At 42.2% G+C, this 18,017-nt stretch overlaps 1 protein-coding gene across 1 annotated transcript; it reads left to right on the forward strand.

Moving 5' to 3' along the window:
- The first annotated feature begins 491 nt into the window (after nucleotides 1–491).
- On the forward strand, nucleotides 492–17,960 carry LOC121232864. Its single transcript, XM_041121331.1, has 2 exons — nucleotides 492–563; nucleotides 17,418–17,960. Exons 1-2 carry the CDS (start codon nucleotides 492–494, stop codon nucleotides 17,958–17,960), a joined length of 615 nt encoding a protein of 204 aa, XP_040977265.1.
- The last annotated feature ends 57 nt before the right edge of the window (nucleotides 17,961–18,017 follow it).

Below are 18,017 nucleotides of genomic sequence, written 5' to 3' on the forward strand. Positions count from 1 at the left end.
GCATTGTCATTCAGTAATGCCAAACTCTAGCAGTCAGAAGCAAGGGTGGTCAGGTATAGAAAAAACAGTTACTGTACCTTTGATAGCATATGTCCATACATTCTGTATGGTATGCAAATTATGGCTTGCTGGTCCGACCTTTATACGAGCAGTTCAAAACCTCAAACAATGGATTTATAGATTGGACTGATGCCAGGAAAGCTGCTTTCAAAGAACTGAAACAGGCTCTAATGGGGGCGCCAGCCCTAAGCCTGCCAGATCTCACAAAGACATTTGAACTCTTTACTCATGAAAGAAAGGGTATAGCTCTGGGTGTCCTGGCCCAATATCTGGGACCAAGTCGGCGAGCTGTGGCCTACGTCTCGAAGCAATTAGACAATGTGAGTCTGGGATGGCCTGGTTGTCTGAGAGCCATCACTGCAACTGTGCTACTGATCCAAGAAGCTCGCAAGTTCACCCTATGACAGAGAGTTACAGTGTATGTTCCCCACATGGTGATCACTGTGCTCGAACAGAAAGGGGGGCATTGGTTATCCCCTAGTAGAATGCTGAAATACCAAGTGGTGTTGCTGGAGCAAGATGATGTTTACTTAAAAACTACTACCATTGTTAACCCTGTGTGACGGTCTGACAAATTCAATGTCTCAAACATCCATTAAAGAACTTTGCTGGAGAAAACGGCCTCTGTAAAAATGCTGGAGTTTTGTGAACAGGACAATGTGGCCAGAGGAGAGGGACCCATGGAGAGTGGAACACACTTCTCCAAAGCCCCAATTCCTTATCTTAAAGTGACCAGGAGAAGGAACACAATATATGCCTTCCTGGAGGAAGAAGGCCCCACGGAAGTTGGGACTGTGCTTCTATCTTAAGCGGTCATGCCAGCAGGAAAAGAGAGGCAACTCCACAATGAACCCCCCCCCAAAGCTCACTGACCGATTCCAGTGAACCCCAGGTGTGGGAACTGTGCATGTTGAGATCATCAACTAACACACTATAAAAGAAGAGAGAACGAGTCCTCAGTGCGCGCCCCTCCGGAACTGGATCTCTACGCTGGCTGGACCAACGCTGGACCCAGGACTCGTGAAACCCTTCTCTTCTCTCTCTCTCTCTCTCTCTTTCCTTCTTTCTTTCTCTCATTCTCTCTCTCCCTCTTTTCCTTCTCTCTTTTCCACAGTCCCTACACCTCATCCTTTTAAACATAAACCGTTGACCAAGTCTGAGACTAGGAGTGGATCTAGCCGCCCCTGGGCTCCTCTTTGAGAAGGAGTCCAGAAAGCAAGGGGGTCTGCTCTGAACCTTGTGACTCAATGGGAGGGCTCTGCTTCTGACACAGTTTCATGAGGAGATGAAGTAGACGGACGCCTGTAATCTTGAGAGCAGACAACAGACGACCCTTTATTGCTAAAACACACACATACTTATAGTCACATATTCTGCAAAGTCACTGTACACGCGCACAAGCATAAAATATGATTGGTTACATCAACACTGTACACGCGCATAAACATAAGATATAATTGGTTATACTAACTCTGCACACGTGCATAAACATAGGACATAATTGGTTATACCAACTAAAACATGCGAAACTTGTCTCAGTCTAATTGGTCAAGACAAACTGCCGAATTGAGGTTCTTTGTGCCAAGTTCCCTTTATTGTGGAATGCGCATCTGTGTTCTTCTAATTGGCATCTTTCTTTTTTTGTCTTCTTGTTTATTCTGTTCAAGGTCTTCTAAAGGCATCTGGAATGCTCTTGCGACTAATGTTAGCTAAATATGTGTCCACAGTTTCATGTTCCTTTTTCCATTTCATTTTTTCTATACTTCCTCCTCTTCTCAAACAGCGGCTTAATGACATGTTGCAAGGTTCATATTAATAAGTTCATGTGTACTTGGACAAAGTTAGCTAGGTTGAATAAATGTTGATTGTTGTTTGAACTCCCCTGGTGTCGTTTCACCTTAATTCTGACAATGGAAATCCACGAACCTGAGTCGCTCCAACTTTGGGACGCGACATCCTGCTGTGTTTTTAACAACTGATCAAGTTGAAGGAGAATTGGAACATGACTGCCTGCAGACAATTGAAGAAGTCTACTCCAGCCGACCGGATCTCCGAGATGCACCACCGGAAGAAACACATTGGGAACTATATACCGACGGAAGCAGTTTCATCCGTGAAGGAAAACGTTTATCAGGATATGCGGTAACCACTACTGAGAAGGTAATTGAATCGCGAGCTTTGCCTTCCAATGTATCTGCCAAAAGGCTGAATTGATAGCTCTTGCTCGAGCACTGGAACTAAGTCAAGGAAAGCGAGTCAACATTTGGACAGACTCAAAGTATGCTTTTGGAGTAGTACATGCACATGGAGCAATATGGAAAGAAAGAGGACTGTTATCTGCACAAGGAACCACCATTCAGCATGCAGAACAAATACTGAAATTGTCAGAAGCCATTCAAAAGCCAACAGCAGTCGCGATAATGCACTGTAAAGCACATCAGTGAGGTAGGACTGTCCCTGAAACAGGTAACTGATTGGCTGATAGAGCTGCTAAAGAGGCTGCAGAAAAAGGCATCCTAGCACTAGTTCCAGAGAAAAGTGTAAATTTGCCTAAAGAAGCTCCAAATTATAATGAAAAAGATGAAGAAATAATTATTAAATTGCAGGCTAACACAAATGAGACAGGATGGGCTGTAACACCAACAGGTCAAATAACAGTCCCACCCACAATAATGAGAGAAATTACCTGGGCTGAACACAACAAAGTACATTAGGGAACAGAAAACCTTGTTAAACATTTACAAAGTGTATTTTGAGTAGAGATATGACAAAGATTATTTGAACAATTACAATTGGATGTGAAATTTGTATATGCAATAATCCCAAAACCAGTAATAAAACATTTTTGGAATTACTAAAGAAGGAAATTCTCCAGGAGAATATTGGCAAATCGTTTTTACAGAATTGCCCTGAAAAAGAAGGATATTGATATATCCTAGTTCTAGTTGATACTTTCACTGGGTGGCCTGAGGCTTTCCCTTGTCGCACCAACAAAGCAAGAGAAGTAGTTAAAGTCTTGCTCAAAGAGATAATACCAAGGTTTGGGGGCCCTGTAGGAATGTCATCTGACAATGGCCCTCATTTTATAGCAAAGATTGTAAGACAGTTGAGCAAGGTATTGTCTATAGATTGGGACTATCACACCCCATATAGACCGCAAGCAAGTGGGAAGTAGAAAGAATGAACTATACTCTCAAGCAACAGCTGAGTAAAATTTATCAGGAAACCTCACTTACATGGGTTAAAGCATTACCCATGGCTCTATTAAGAATCAGAGTACAGCCAAAAGGGAAAGGAAATTTAAGTCCTTATGAAATGTTATATGGAAGGCCATATCAAGGGTCCTATGTTCCGAATACCTTGAGCGCTTTTGGAGATATGTCTTTAAAGGGTATTATGATTTCTTTAGGAAACTCTTTACAAGAATTTTGTCAGTATATCTCCACAGCTGGACCCTTAGAATGGACACAGCAGCGCATCCCTTCCGACCAGGAGATTGGGTATATGTAAAATCGTGGACTTCAGAACCACTAGCTGAGAAGTGGAAAGGACTGTATCAAGTAATTTTAACAACATATACAGCAGTAAAGATCTGGGGGAAAAGGACCTTGGCTTCATTATTCAAGAATAAAGAAAGCACCAACAGGGAATTGGAAGTCTAAAGAAACCAGTCCTTTGAAATTGAAAATCTATACATAAGTTCCATGCTATGTACCTGGGACAAGAATTGTGTAAAGCTTATAATATTGGGATTGCTATTAGGAATATTGTCAGGGACAGTAATCCTTTTGTGTGTTGCAGGTTTTAAGTATTTTCTTTTAAGTTTTTCTAAACATAAGATAAATAATAGTAGATGTAAAATTACAGAGGCAGTGTCGTGGTTTAACCCCAGCCAGCAACTAAGCACCACGCAGCCGCTCACTCACTCCCCCCCCACCCAGTGGGATGGGGGAGAAAATCGGGAAAAAGAAGCAAAACCCACGGGTTGAGATAAGAACAGTTTAATAGAACAGAAAAGAAGAAACAAATAATGATAATGATAACACCAATAAAATGACAACAGCAATAATGAAAGGATTGGAATGTACAAATGATGCGCAGTGCAATTGCTCACCACCCGCCGACCGGCACCCAGCTAGTCCCCGAGCGGCGATTCCCCGCCCCCACTTCCCAGTTCCTATACTAGATGGGACGTCACATGGTATGGAATACCCTGTTGGCCAGTTTGGGTCAGGTGCCCTGGCTGTGTCCTGTGCCAACTTCTTGTGCCCCTCCAGCTTTCTCGCTGGCTGGGCATGAGAAGCTGAAAAATCCTTGACATTAGTCTAAACACTACTAGCAGCAACTGAAAACATCAGTGTTATCAACATTCTTCTCATACTGAACTCAAAACATAGCACCGTACCAGCTACTAGGAAGACAGTTAACTCTATCCCAGCTGAAACTAGGACAGGCAGAATCACGGATTGTCACAATAAAAGAATCTGTAGTATAAGATAACGAAATGAAGCAATTATTGTTAGAGTTACTAATCTTGATACTAGTCATCCCTGTGATTTTGATAAAAGATAATCTAGTTTTGCAATTGATTCAAGGTTTTGCGAAGGTACAAAATTTAACCTCAATAACAGCCTGCCTTCTGATTCCAAAGTCAGATGAAAATCCGATTCCATGGGGAATATTGACATTGAATTTAACCAAAACTTGGGAAAAGATGTGGGACAATGAGAATCATTTTTGTAAATTAAATTGGACAGATTTAAATGGCAATTATTCTTTAAGCGAGAAGATGATTCTTGGCAATCACCAAGTACTGGAACTAAAATAGGATGGGTATTGGAATCTATATTTTTACCACAGTTAACAGCTCTTCAAATAAGATGACTCTTCACAATCTTTCACTCGAAGTAGAAACATTAGGTAACGCTATTCAAAGTGGGCTAAATGAACTCAATGTACAAGTACAAGCTACTAGTAAAATGGCATTGCAAAATTGGTTAGCTTTAGACTTACTACTATTAAAAGAACATGGAGTATGTGGGTACATTGGATTTTTGAATGACTCGTGTTGTATCCACATACCAAATGTGACAAATGATCTAAGCCATCAGATAGACAGAATAAAACATGTAGCTCAAAGCAGTAGAGAATTAAGGTCAAGCATAGAAAGTTCTTGGCTGAACAAAATATTTCAAAGCTTTAGATTTTCTCTGACTGGATGGTTAGCTGTTCTTTTGCAAAATATAATTGTGATAGTTATCATCACTGTTATAATCTGTGTCACTTTTGGCTGTCTTAAACGAACTGTGACACGATCTATGTTCACGTGAGACTACTAAAAGAATTAGTAGCCTCAAACAGAAAGGGGGAATTGATAGCATATTTCCATACATTCTGTATGGTATGTCTAAATATTTGATGGTTTTAATATTTTGTACCAGCCGTGCAAACTGGTTTGCTGCTAGATGACTGCAAAAGTGAGATTTGGTAAATAATTATTAGAAATCTTATCCTAACACTATGATTGAAACAATAGACAAAAGTGTAGCCAAGCAATTAACTAGTAGAGGTAGTTACTCATAGGTTTTGTAGTTCTTTGCTCTTATGACTAGATGTTCCTGTACATTAGATAAGAATAATATTGAAACTGACCATATGTGACTGAAACCATGTTAAGCTTCAAGATCAAAGAACAGGGATGAAGAACAAAGACTTCAAGGTCAGCCAACAAGAACTTCAAATGGGTCGGTGGTCGTAAAAGCAGCCCTTTGACTCAAATGAATTCTTCATTGCGCATGATCGGATGTAGGCAGTACTATGATAATCAGTTACAATCATTTTTATGTATATGTATACTAATCTGATTAATATGCAATTGTTACTCCATATAACCTGTTTGTGCTGAAGCTGTGGCATGCATGCTAGGTGGAATTATCCCCCGTGCATCCAGCGCTGCAATAAAGAATGCCTGCTTTCTAATACTCCAAAACGAGTCTTAGAGAGTATTTCTTTACAGGCCATGAATTTTGGCATCACCTTCAAAAAATTATGATGCTTGTTTTAACATATTTAATATTTCCATTTGCCTTTGGTTTGTGTTAGGGTCACATTTAAAGGACTTGGGTTACAGTTATGGAGAGAACCCTGAAAGTTTTGTACTGAGACTCTTTATTGATTTTACTGAAAGCAAGATTCCTGCATAATCCCAACATTGCAGGAGCTGTAGCTTAGAAAAACACTGTGATAGCTGGCAGCACTGTTCTCTGAGAGAAATTATGTAGCACTGTGGTTAAATCACTGAAGGGTTGTCTGCAGTAGTGTGAGGAAAATCATGGGAAACAGAAAAACCCGATGTAAATACACACTAGTCTATCACTTGGGTGGAAGAGTCCTCATGGTGCAGAATCCTGCAGAGCAGATCTGGAAGGGCTCACGTGGCACTCGGGATTCCAGCTCAGCATGTAACACAGCATCTCAATGTTAGCCCTCATTTTGAAAAGCCTCCAGAAATACACTTTGTAAAGGTGGTACTAGTGTCCTCTAACAAAGTAAAACATGTTTATTTTGGGGATGCAGAGGAACATATTGGGATATATTTTTTAAGTCACACATACAAACTTCATCTTATTCACGTGTTTAAAATGGGTTTAGATAGGCATTTAATAAGGTGTTCACATAGCAGTTGCCACCAAAAGCCTTAGTCCAAATCCCCAGCAGACACCATTTGCTGACACACCACTGTAAACAGTCTAACACTGATCAAACACAAAAAGAATCATCTAACACTTCTCTAAAGATGTCTTAATTTTAGAAGAGATCAGTTCCATATGAGAAGAAGGGAAAACAGCCCCATCTAGGTCTCTGGTCAGATTTTCTTGTTCTAACTGTCTTGTACAAGTAAGGCTGAAGTGGCTGCAGAAGCTGGTACTCGGGCCAATCTCCACCTGTGTCACCCACGAGGGCTCGGTAGGAGGACGCTTCCCAGCCAGCCTGCATGCCTGCTCTTTTTAAACCACTCCATTAGGATGGAGAAGAAGTATTCACACCTACTGTAGCCAGTAACAGAAAACCTCTCATCCATTTCTTTTCGCTTTGAGGCATGTTTGCCCATAGTGAGTGTGAAGTTTTAAAGGTTCATGTGAAGGCAAGCATGCCTGGGAACCTTCCTTTCTTAAAACTTCTTAAGAAGGAAATTCCCAAATGTCTGCATAAGCACTGAAAAACATCTCCTCCTCTGTGTACTCCACTACCTCATCTTCTCTGCTCTGTACACAAGTGTTTGCTTGTAATTTGCATGTTTGGAGAAAGAACTGTACATAACCATGAAACCAGGGAACTTTACCTATCTGATGTTGTGAACAACACTGGCTAAAGAATAACAACAAAGCCTTCCATCTATCATACAGGAAAAGTTTCAGTGCCCCCATCACTCTGCAAGCTCTCTCTCCTCATCATCCTTCTTAAGAGGCAGTTAAAGGAGTACCTTCCCCCTCTAATTAACAAAAGCAGTTCAGTTTCCATAACTCGGTCACCTTCAGCCAAGTGCATCACATGTGGGATGATCATGGAACATGGAGCTCAAAACTCATTTCATATTAAGGCCAAATATTAGCAATATTTTCTCCCGCAGGGCTAGGCTGTAATTCAGCTCATGATTTCTTTATGAACAATAATGTGAAGCATCCAATTCTGAAACATACCCTAAACATTTCCAAAAATGAAGCAAGACTAGTCTATCATACTGTGGCAAAGAACCACCTGAAAAAGGATTGCTGCTTGTAAGTAGACAAATTCTGATGGCAAAAGAAGTCAAACCCTTCTATGTACAACCAGACAGATGATTGTAACAAAAGGATTACACAGACCTGACTATTGAAATATACATTTAATGATCTGACAAAATGGATTTTTGCAAAAGCAGAAAGGAATAAAGAAAATCTAGGTAAAAGTTTCTGTCCATTTATATAGCAACACAGGGTATCATAATCATGTCACAGTGTTATTCTACATTCAATGCTGAACACTGTTCATTTCAAAGTGTGGCTTCTCATGGTCAAACCCCTTGTGATTCTGTCTCTGGACCCTGCACAGACTATTCCCAAGCTATAGCTTCCAGAGTTACATGACCTGTGGATTCAAACATAGCTTCACCTTGGCTTTCTGTGCACAATTAGATACACACAGGGTACTGCTAACTAGTCAGGCTGTTTCTAACATGGGCTCAAAAGCAAGGAGATTTGAGTAATTATTTTTCTGAAGTGCTTGGTGGACATACACATATTAAGGCACTACTGAGACTTTGACAAAGGCATGTAAATGAAGGGAAGAGTTGTGAAAAGTCCGGCATAGTCCCACAGCAAACTTATATGAATGAATATGCTTCATAAAGGGAAACATAGGCCTTATCCTTAAGAGCGCAAGTAAATGATGGTGAAGACTTGGTAATGCCTGTCAATAAACAACATAGCTTCCAAAGTGGTGCCTGCAGATTGTGACTTTCCATGCTGTCCTAGTTTCAGCTGGGATAGAGTTAACTGTCTTCCTAGTAGCTGGTACGGTGCTATGTTTTGAGTTCAGTATGTGAAGAATGTTGATAACACTGATGTTTTCAGTTGCTGCTAGTAGTGTTTAGACTAATGTCAAGGATTTTTCAGCTTCTCATGCCCAGCCAGCGAGAAAGCTGGAGGGGCACAAGAAGTTGGCACAGGACACAGCCAGGGCACCTGACCCAAACTGGCCAACAGGGTATTCCATACCATGGGACGTCCCATCTGGTATAGGAACTTGTAAGTGGGGGTGGGGAATCGCCGCTCGGGGACTAGCTGGGTGCCGGTCGGCGGGTGGTGAGCAATTGCACTGCGCATCATTTGTACATTCCAATCCTTTCATTATTGCTGTTGTCATTTTATTGGTGTTATCATTATCATTATTAGTTTCTTCTTCTCTGTTCTGTTAAACTGTTCTTATCTCAACCCGTGGGTTTTGCTTCTTTTTCCTGATTTTCTCCCCCATCCCACTGGGTGGGGGGGGAGTGAGTGAGCGGCTGCGTGGTGCTTAGTTGCTGGCTGGGGTTAAACCACGACACATGCCACAGAAACACCTGATTAAAAAAAAAAACATCTCAAGGGAGAGCGAGGTTTCACACGGTAATTAAGCAGATACTACATGGCTGTTAAGGGGCCACCTCTCCCAATTTAGTGAACTGAGTGAGGGACAGCCCAGCATCAGACCCAGTACAAGGAAAGCAGATGGAGTGAATGGTCAGGCAGGGGAAGCAGGACCACTCCTTTGGCAGCAGCTATCCATTAAATCGGAAGCCTTTCTCACTATAAATATTGATAGTGCTGCTTATCCTCCATAAACACAGACTCAACAGACAGATTTTGTCTTGTTTTGTAAGCCAGCCCAATTTACTCACCTCTGCCATGTAGAACTGGACAAAAAAATTGAATAATGCAGATTAACACCATATTCCAAAATATGTAAAACCAAAGTTATTAGGAACAGATCTATGGCACACTGATAAATGCATACCTGACAATTAGATATATTTCCCTGTAACAAAATGTTATTTATATGTTCAGCAACTGTAAATAACTCTCCCTCAGTATCCAATTAAAAACATTGAATTCTGTAGTTGTCAAAAATAAATAAGATACAGCAGTTGAGAACCTGCAAACACGTCCTAAACAGCATTTTCTGTCTAAGTTTTCAGCTATACAGCCACTCCCAAAGCTATTCAGTCCTTAAAATGTACTAATTAATAATTAATTGTAATTTAATTACAATCATTGAAATCTTTCTCCCTCTAGTGGCTGATGTTTATTACCTTCCTCTACTGACTTCACACAGGATTTTCACTGTGGGATGTACAGTGTAAAAATAAGTTGAATAAATCACTGAAAATAAGTGTTTCGTGGGTGTACAATATATAGCTGCCAAATTTCTGAGTTTACTTAGAACTGTTTATAAATAAACACAAACATTATTGCTCTAACTAGTTCTAAAGTAACTTGCAAAATTCAAATTAACCTCCCACTGTTCTGGTATATTATAGCTCATTTAATATAAATACATTTAGGAAAAGCAATGGTCACAGTATCTCTTCCCATTTCTGAAAGGTTCTAAATAGATGCACAATATTAATTGGAAGTTAGATATATTGTGTAGCCATCTGCATCAGGCATCTAAGTTTGCATCAGGCAACACTATTTTTAAACTAACTTTTTGCTATCTGTAGTGGAGTTAGCCAATCATGCTAACAACTATGCTACCTATTTTCTTTGGTCCCAGAGATTAGCTTCTCCTTCTGAGCTAATTTAGCAAACAGGCAGACTAATGAAAAAGTATAAAAGAGCCATTTCTAATATTTATCACTGAATTTACATTTATCTTGGCAAGTAGAGAAAGCATTATTACAGTTCAGAAGTGCTACTTTATGTGGTAAGCAAGTCCAGCAAGGGAGAGAAAACGTCTGATAAAAATTTCATCATTTTCCGGGTACCATGGTGCTTGGACCTTGACTTCATTATCACAAATGCCAGAGAGGGGAAAAAAACTACCTGTATTACGTATCTAGTATTAATCTGTCCTGCTTTGTTTTTCTTCAAGTGCCTTTTTGCCAGCACTTAGCAGCATCCTAAGAGGGTCACTCCATTTTTTCAAATCAATAATGAACCATTTTTGTGGTTGCAGTACCACTGGTATAAACGTGAAGGTAGATGTGTTGTCCAACTGATATGTAAAGAGCAGTAATGAAGTTTTCCATGTTTTGGGGCATTCATGTAAAGCAATTATACACTTAAGAGACTTATTTCATTGCACTGGCTCAGACCACTTTACATACATCCCGTCCTCACACATCCAGCCATATTTTACCATGCATCTTTTAAAATCAACAGCCATAGCCTATATGGCAAATGGCATTATCTTTAAGGCTAAAGGTGAAATTCCTAAATAATTTCTTTAGAAAATGTGGATGCAATCATTATTCTAAACCAGTATGTACTTAGCTATTATGATACATTCTGTATCACAGCTGCAGCCAACTAAGCCATATTTTGTGAGAAAAAAATCTTAATTGTAGAAAACCTTTTTTTTTAAACAGAAGGCTTTAAAAAAAAAACCTGTAAACATAAAATTGTGTTCTTTAAACTTTAAAAACCAAATAATTCTGGTAGACTGTATAAACATTACATATAGCATATAATCTTTCGATACCTTTTTAAGATGAAAATATTCATATCAGACTTTTTTTACTAGAGAAAACATATTGTTTAACATAGAGTTTCAAAGACATCTGTAAAAAAACAACTGCTCAGCATTTGTAAGTTTGGGGGGTGGGTGTGTTTTAATAACTTGTTAACTTATGGAAAAGAAAATCCCAAACCCACTACCTTCAGAGGGAAGGGCAGTTAAGTGGAACATTTTGTTATGCCACCACAGCATTCTGGTTTGGAGAATCCCAAACAACACAATCCTACAAGAGGAATATTGTTCGTTATAAAGAGCCATTTCCTTATGTTCAGCTCTGCCCCTGGCCACCCCCATTTCCGTAACTCACCAGTCAGAGTAACAGACTTAAGGGATTCTCTGTGCAAAAGTCAAATGAATTAGGGAAAGAAATCAAGCACAATTCTTGTTTGATAGCGTTCAACTCTGATAGGTTTCAGAAAGCTGTTGTTATGATTTGTAACTTTTCTCATTTTTAAAACACCTTTGGGGGGGAGGTTTAATGGAGGTCAGCACAGTGAAGCATTCAAGCTTGTCAATCAAAGTCTAAATAGATCGATTCTGGTGATACTGAATTTAAAAGCAGTTATTCAGTATAAATGCTGTCTTCAGTGAGACAGAAAACTTCATCAGCTGTAATACCTACACACTGAATGTCCTAAACTAATCACCCGATCAGCACAAGACTGATGGCTACAGATCCATTACAGGTCTCTGTCAAAGCAAGGAAATTAAATGCTACTCCCCAGCATTGGCAAGTATTGTGTTCATTTCAGGTATTTTAAACACACAATTTATTTTCAAATCCTGATTTAAATCATAGTGAATAAAAATCAGGTGCTAAGAATTCAGAGCTTTGCAGTATATATACACACAAGTAGCTGCATTTCTTGAGCTTTTCCCTGCACTCATCTGGTTTCATGATTCAGCTGATCTGCATGATGAATCTGCTGTCAGCAGAATGGTGTGAAATAGAGCACCCCATGCAGTGCAGCTGGCAAATTGGAACTTGGGGACACAGGAAGTTAAAAGGGGAATCATTATGCTTAAAGAACATTATGCGGACTGCCCATTAACATTAGCCTTGGTATTTCAAGCAATGAGCACACAGCACTGCAAGTTGATAACATCCTTAAATCTCTTTATACTTAACCCTTAATGCCTTCCTACTCAAAAGACTAAATAATAAAAAATAATAGTTTTATTCCAGCACATGCCCCACAATTTAAATCTGAATTTCTAAATAACCCTAATTGTACTCAAATAAGAAAAACTCAGACCTTCCCAACTCCCTGAAAGTGCCCAGTTGAAATGACTGCTGGCATACCTTGACAGCTCATATTCTTAAGTTTGTGCTGTTTTCTGAACAGTTAACTACCCTGTCGTCTCCCTGAACCTAAGACTCTAAAAGAATTGCGAGCATTTCTGGGAATGGTTGGGTGGTGTCGCCTGTGGATTGCAAATTATGGCTTGCTGGTCTGACCGTTATACAAGCAGTTCAAAACCTCAAACAATGGATTTATAGATTGGACTGATGCTGGGAAAGCTGCTTTCAAAGAACTGAAACAGGCTTAATGGGGGCGTCAGCCCTAGGCCTGCCAGATCTCACAAAGACATTTGAACTTCATACTTATGAAAGAAAAGGTATAGCTCTGTGTAGCGTTGCATATCAAGGTGCCGCGATTAGATCACTGGTCGGCCCGGACCAGGGAAGAGACAGATAACACACATGGTGTGAGCGTCAACTCCGTCTTTTATTGCACAGTTAATTCCTTTTATACTAACAACGGTAGGTGGGATTACTGATATGTCATAGGGAGGCGACGACTAGCCTTCTATCTTTCCGTGATGTCGCAAGATCTTCCGAACGCCGTACCCTACATTTCCCCCTCCTCATGTCCAACTAGCTCCTATTGGTTATACACACTATTCACACCTTATTCATGCACTGTCTATGCGTCCAGTTACACTTAATGATTGGTTGTATCAACACTGTACACGCGCATAAACATAAAATATAATTGGTTATACTAACTAAAACATACGAGACTTATCTCAGTCTAATTGGTCAAGATAAACTGCCGAATTGAGGTTGTTTTTGCCAAGTTCCCTTTATCGTGGAATGCGCACCTGTGTTCTTCTAATTGGCATCTTTCTTTTTTTGTCTTCTTGTTTATTCTGTTCAAGGTCTTCTAAAGGCGTCTGGAATGCTCTTGCGACCGTTAGCTAAATATGTTCCCACAACAATTCCCCCTCCCTTTTTTCTAATAGAAGAGCATTAAGAGATTTAGTCACCACCATCCGCGAACTCAGCCCAGCAATCGGTAGGTGCCAGCTTTACGTGGGCGTCCCACAGAGGCAACGATGGCCTTGCCGTACACCAGCCCGATGCTCTTCGGAAAATCCCGGTATTTGTACATTTGCAGAGGAACAGATTTCAGCACACATGGCCAGCGGGTGCTAAAATTCACCTCAGTTGAAACATAGAGAGCCTATGGCACATGCGGTCACTGGCCAGGCGCGCCGCACGAGTCATAGCCATCCTGTCTATTGGTTCACGGGCTTTGTGATGTGGTTGCAAGGCACAGAGAATCTTGACCTGTTATGTTGGTTAAGGTGACCTACAAGATCTATGAACACAATTAATTAAACACAGTAAAAGCAACATTATACCTAATAAAATACAGAAGAATAAAAGAAACCCCGATTTTTAACAAAGATACAAACCAACTCCTCAGTCCCCATCCCGCAGTTAAATGCTCTAAGCCGAAATGACAATTTTCTTAATTGCTATAAAGGTCTTGCAGCGCCTTGTTGTCTCTGCAGTTCTGTTATCTTGTTTATTAATTGCTCCAGCGTCAGAAATTCGTAGCAGATACCCAAGACGTCACAAGCCAGGAAAGGATAACAGCAATCTGTAAAGAAAAGTACTCAAACACTACGAGGTTAGGTCAAGACGAACCATACGACTAGGGAGCCATTTCAGTAGCCCTTCAGGCGTCTTTACACAGGCGTACCCCCGCCTGAGGCAACGCAGCTCAAACGGTCCGTCCCATTGGCGTGTCTGGGGATCACGCACACGGACCAGTGGGTAGGGGCCTTTCTCTTCCAGAGTCGTAAAATGTCGTTGCGCCGCCGTCTGGTCCAGGTCCCCCCGAATTGTCTGATTTAATGAAGTTAACGCAGTTAACAGGAGACGCTGTGTACGGGGAACAGGTGAATTATCCCGTAAGCAGGAGGGCTCCCGCCTGGTCCCCCTCCCTAAGACGATCTAGCAGGGTCTTTACGGTTCGATGTGCTCGTTCTACAATGGCCTGGCCGGTGCTGTTATAAGGAATGCCATGTACAAGGGCTATACCCCAGGTTGCACAAAATCGTTTTCACCTTTTCCGCAGTATAAGCTGTACCATTATCCGTCTTGATCTGTTGTGGAATCCCCAGTTGGGCTATGCAAGCACGCCAGTGTTGTACAACCGCCAAGCTATTCTGCTTCCTGTGCGCTGTAGCGAGAATATATTTACTATAGGTGTCTACGGTAACATGCAAATACTGTAGTGGCTAAAAGGGAGTGTACTCCAGTCCACTCATGTTGACTGCGGGCTACTTATGCTAACTCTAAATAATCAGGCTCAAAGAAACGTTCCCCATTTTTTATGAAATCTCTTACAATTTCCCCTTTTCTTTTCTTTTTTTTTTTTTATTATTTTTATGCAAGCCAAGTTACATGAAATGCTTTTGCAATCATACGTTCAACTATTTTATGATACGTGGTACAATCATTACAACTGCTAATATTACAATTAAAATAACTAAGCCATGCATAAGCAAATCTTTTAATCATCCCATAATTCTCAAACTTGTTAGCCATCCACTTAACCCTGTGTCAGTTATCGTGAGCCTTTTACTGTGAATCATATTGATATCGGGTGTTAGTAACGCAAGTCGTCTGAGGCTACATGGCCTCCCGTTAAGTTTTGATGGAATTCCCCCCCCACGCTCTATCCCCATGAATTAAAAACATCCGCGTAGGTAAAGCAGCTGGAATAGAAAAAAGAGTGTGATATTCTGGAATAGATATAGTTACACCAAGCTGTAGCATTTCTATATACAGGCAAAATAGCATTTACATTCTGACCCTTTCGAGTGGTGTTATAGGTGTAATTAAACATCACACAGGGATTCATGATGACTGATCCTAAGAACTCTAACTCTTGAGGTTCTTGCATTTCTTGAGGCAGGTGTGCATACAACAGGAAAAGTAAACATGGTATCTCCTTGCTGTAGAGCTTTTTCTCGACAGCGTTGTATCAAGCTATGTGTATTTTTTCCCAAATCATTAAGTGAATCGTCATGATTAGACAGAGGCACAGAGTTAGAGGGAGTAGCAGGAGAAGGAGATACAGGCAGTGCAGCAAAGCCAGGTTCTGTTTTAAGTTCTGCAGACCCTGGAGAGGGAGTACCAGGCGATTGGGGTGGGGGGGGTGGGGGACAGCAGCGGCACGGCAGCGGTCCCGGCCGTGCAGAGGGCCGCGGCAGGCAGCGGTGGAGGAAATGAGGGATATAAATGCGGCTCTTTTTCAGAGTCCACCCTGCCTGATACAAAGAATTATTATCAGAATCAGAATCCTGCTCGTTAACGGTCTGCTTACAAACTGCCTCCTCAAAAGCAGTATCAGGTTGTACCTGCCTGCAAAACTTGTTGCAAGGCCGCCACTGCCGGACGCGCTTCCCGGTGTTGCTCTCTCTCCAGTACATGGCGTATCATGTTACCTAGGGACGAACCCGCTGGCAAATGAGAGACAAGCGCTGCGCTCTGTGGGTTAGCTTGAGCCCTAGCACATTCAAGCACAATCGCCTCTTTAGCCACTTCCGGGAGGTTTGCCGCCTGCACAGCAAGCTGAAGCCGATCTAAAAAGGCAGTAAACCTCTCGGCAATCCCCTGCGGAACTTTCACGCAAGGGGGGTCCGCTCTATCCATGGCCGCGACACGCCTAAGAGCGGCCAAGGCAGTTGTTGCAACTGCCGTAAAGTCACGCCCCGCGTATGCCCTGTGCCTGTGCCTGAGGCGTTTGCAAACCGTCCCTCCCCCATGAGCTGCCGAACCACCCGCCGCAACTCCTCTCATGGATACTGGGGGGGGGGGGGGGGCGCATCAGGTCCCGCTGGTGCCGCCTCTGCAGGAAAAACCTCCGTCTCCGCCGCACCCTCTGTGCCCATGTCCGCAATTAAGGACGGACCACTCTGTGAGCCCCGCTCCAAGGCCGCCGCTCCGTCTAAGCCTGACTCACTGTCCCCGAGGGCACTGTCCCCGCTGTTCCCGAGGCGGCGCTGCACCCGCAGACACAGCAGGTCGCGCCGCGACCACCTTCTCCACCTTCCCCTAACTCTGCGATCGTTCAGCAGCTCCGCACTCGGATCGGAGCAAGGACTCCCGAATCTCTCCCCAATTTGGGGGGCTCAAAACTTATCTAGGAGACCCAATGTCTCCCCGGCGCAGCATCCATTGGATGCATTCGCCCGTGGGGCCCCTCCTAATCGAACCGCGGGCACCCACCTCATCAGCTAACTCCTTTAATACCTTAATCGCTTGCGCAAGCTCCATCGTCGCCTGTGCGACCGATCACATCGGGGTCACCACTATGTAGCGTTGCTACATATCAAGGTGCCGCGATTAGATCACTGGTCGGCCCGGACCAGGGAAGAGACAGATAACACACATGGTGTGAGCTTCAACTCCGTCTTTTATTGCGCAGTTCATTCCTTTTATACTAACAACAGTAGGTGGGATTACTGATATGTCATAGGGAGGCGACGACTAGCCTTCTATCTTTCCGTGACATCGCGAGATCTTCCGAACACCGTACCCTACAGCTCTGGGTGTCCTGGCCCAATATCTGGGACCAAGTTGGCGAGCTGTGGCCTACTTCTCGAAGCAATTAGATAATGTGAGTCTGGGATAGCCTGGTTGTCTGAGAGCTGTTGCCGCAACTGTGCTACTGATCCATGAAGCTCGTAAGTTCACCCTATGACAGAGAGTTACAGTGTATGTTCCCCATATAGTAATTGCTGTGCTAGAACAGAAAGGGGGGCATTGGTTATCCCCTAGTAGAATGCTGAAATACCAAGTGGTGTTGCTGGAGCAAGATGATGTTTACTTAAAAACTACTACTATCGTTAACCCTGCTGTGTTTTTAACAACTGATCAAGTTGAAGGAGAATTGGAACATGACTGCCTGCAGACAATTGAAGAAGTCTACTCCAGCCGACCGGATCTCCAAGATGCACCACCGGAAGAAACAGATTGGGAACTATATACCGACGGAAGCAGTTTCATCCGTGAAGGAAAACGTTTATCAGGATATGCGGTAACCACTACTGAGAAGGTAATTGAATCGCGAGCTTTGCCTTCCAATGTATCTGCCCAAAAGGCTGAATTGATAGCTCTTGCTCGAGCACTGGAACTAAGTCAAGGAAAGCGAGTCAACATTTGGACAGACTCAAAGTATGCTTTTGGAGTAGTACATGCACATGGAGCAATATGGAAAGAAGAGGACTGTTATCTTGCACAAGGAACCACCATTCAAGCATGCAGAACAAATACTGAATTGTCAGAAGCCATTCAAAGCCAAACAGCAGTCGCGATAATGCACTGTAAAGCACATCAGTGAGGTAGGGACTGTCCCTGAACAGGTAACTGATTGGCTGATAGAGCTGCTAAAGAGGCT

The sequence above is a fragment of the Aquila chrysaetos genome, assembly GCF_900496995.4.
Source record: "Aquila chrysaetos chrysaetos chromosome W unlocalized genomic scaffold, bAquChr1.4 W_unloc_1, whole genome shotgun sequence".
NCBI lineage: Eukaryota > Metazoa > Chordata > Aves > Accipitriformes > Accipitridae > Aquila > Aquila chrysaetos.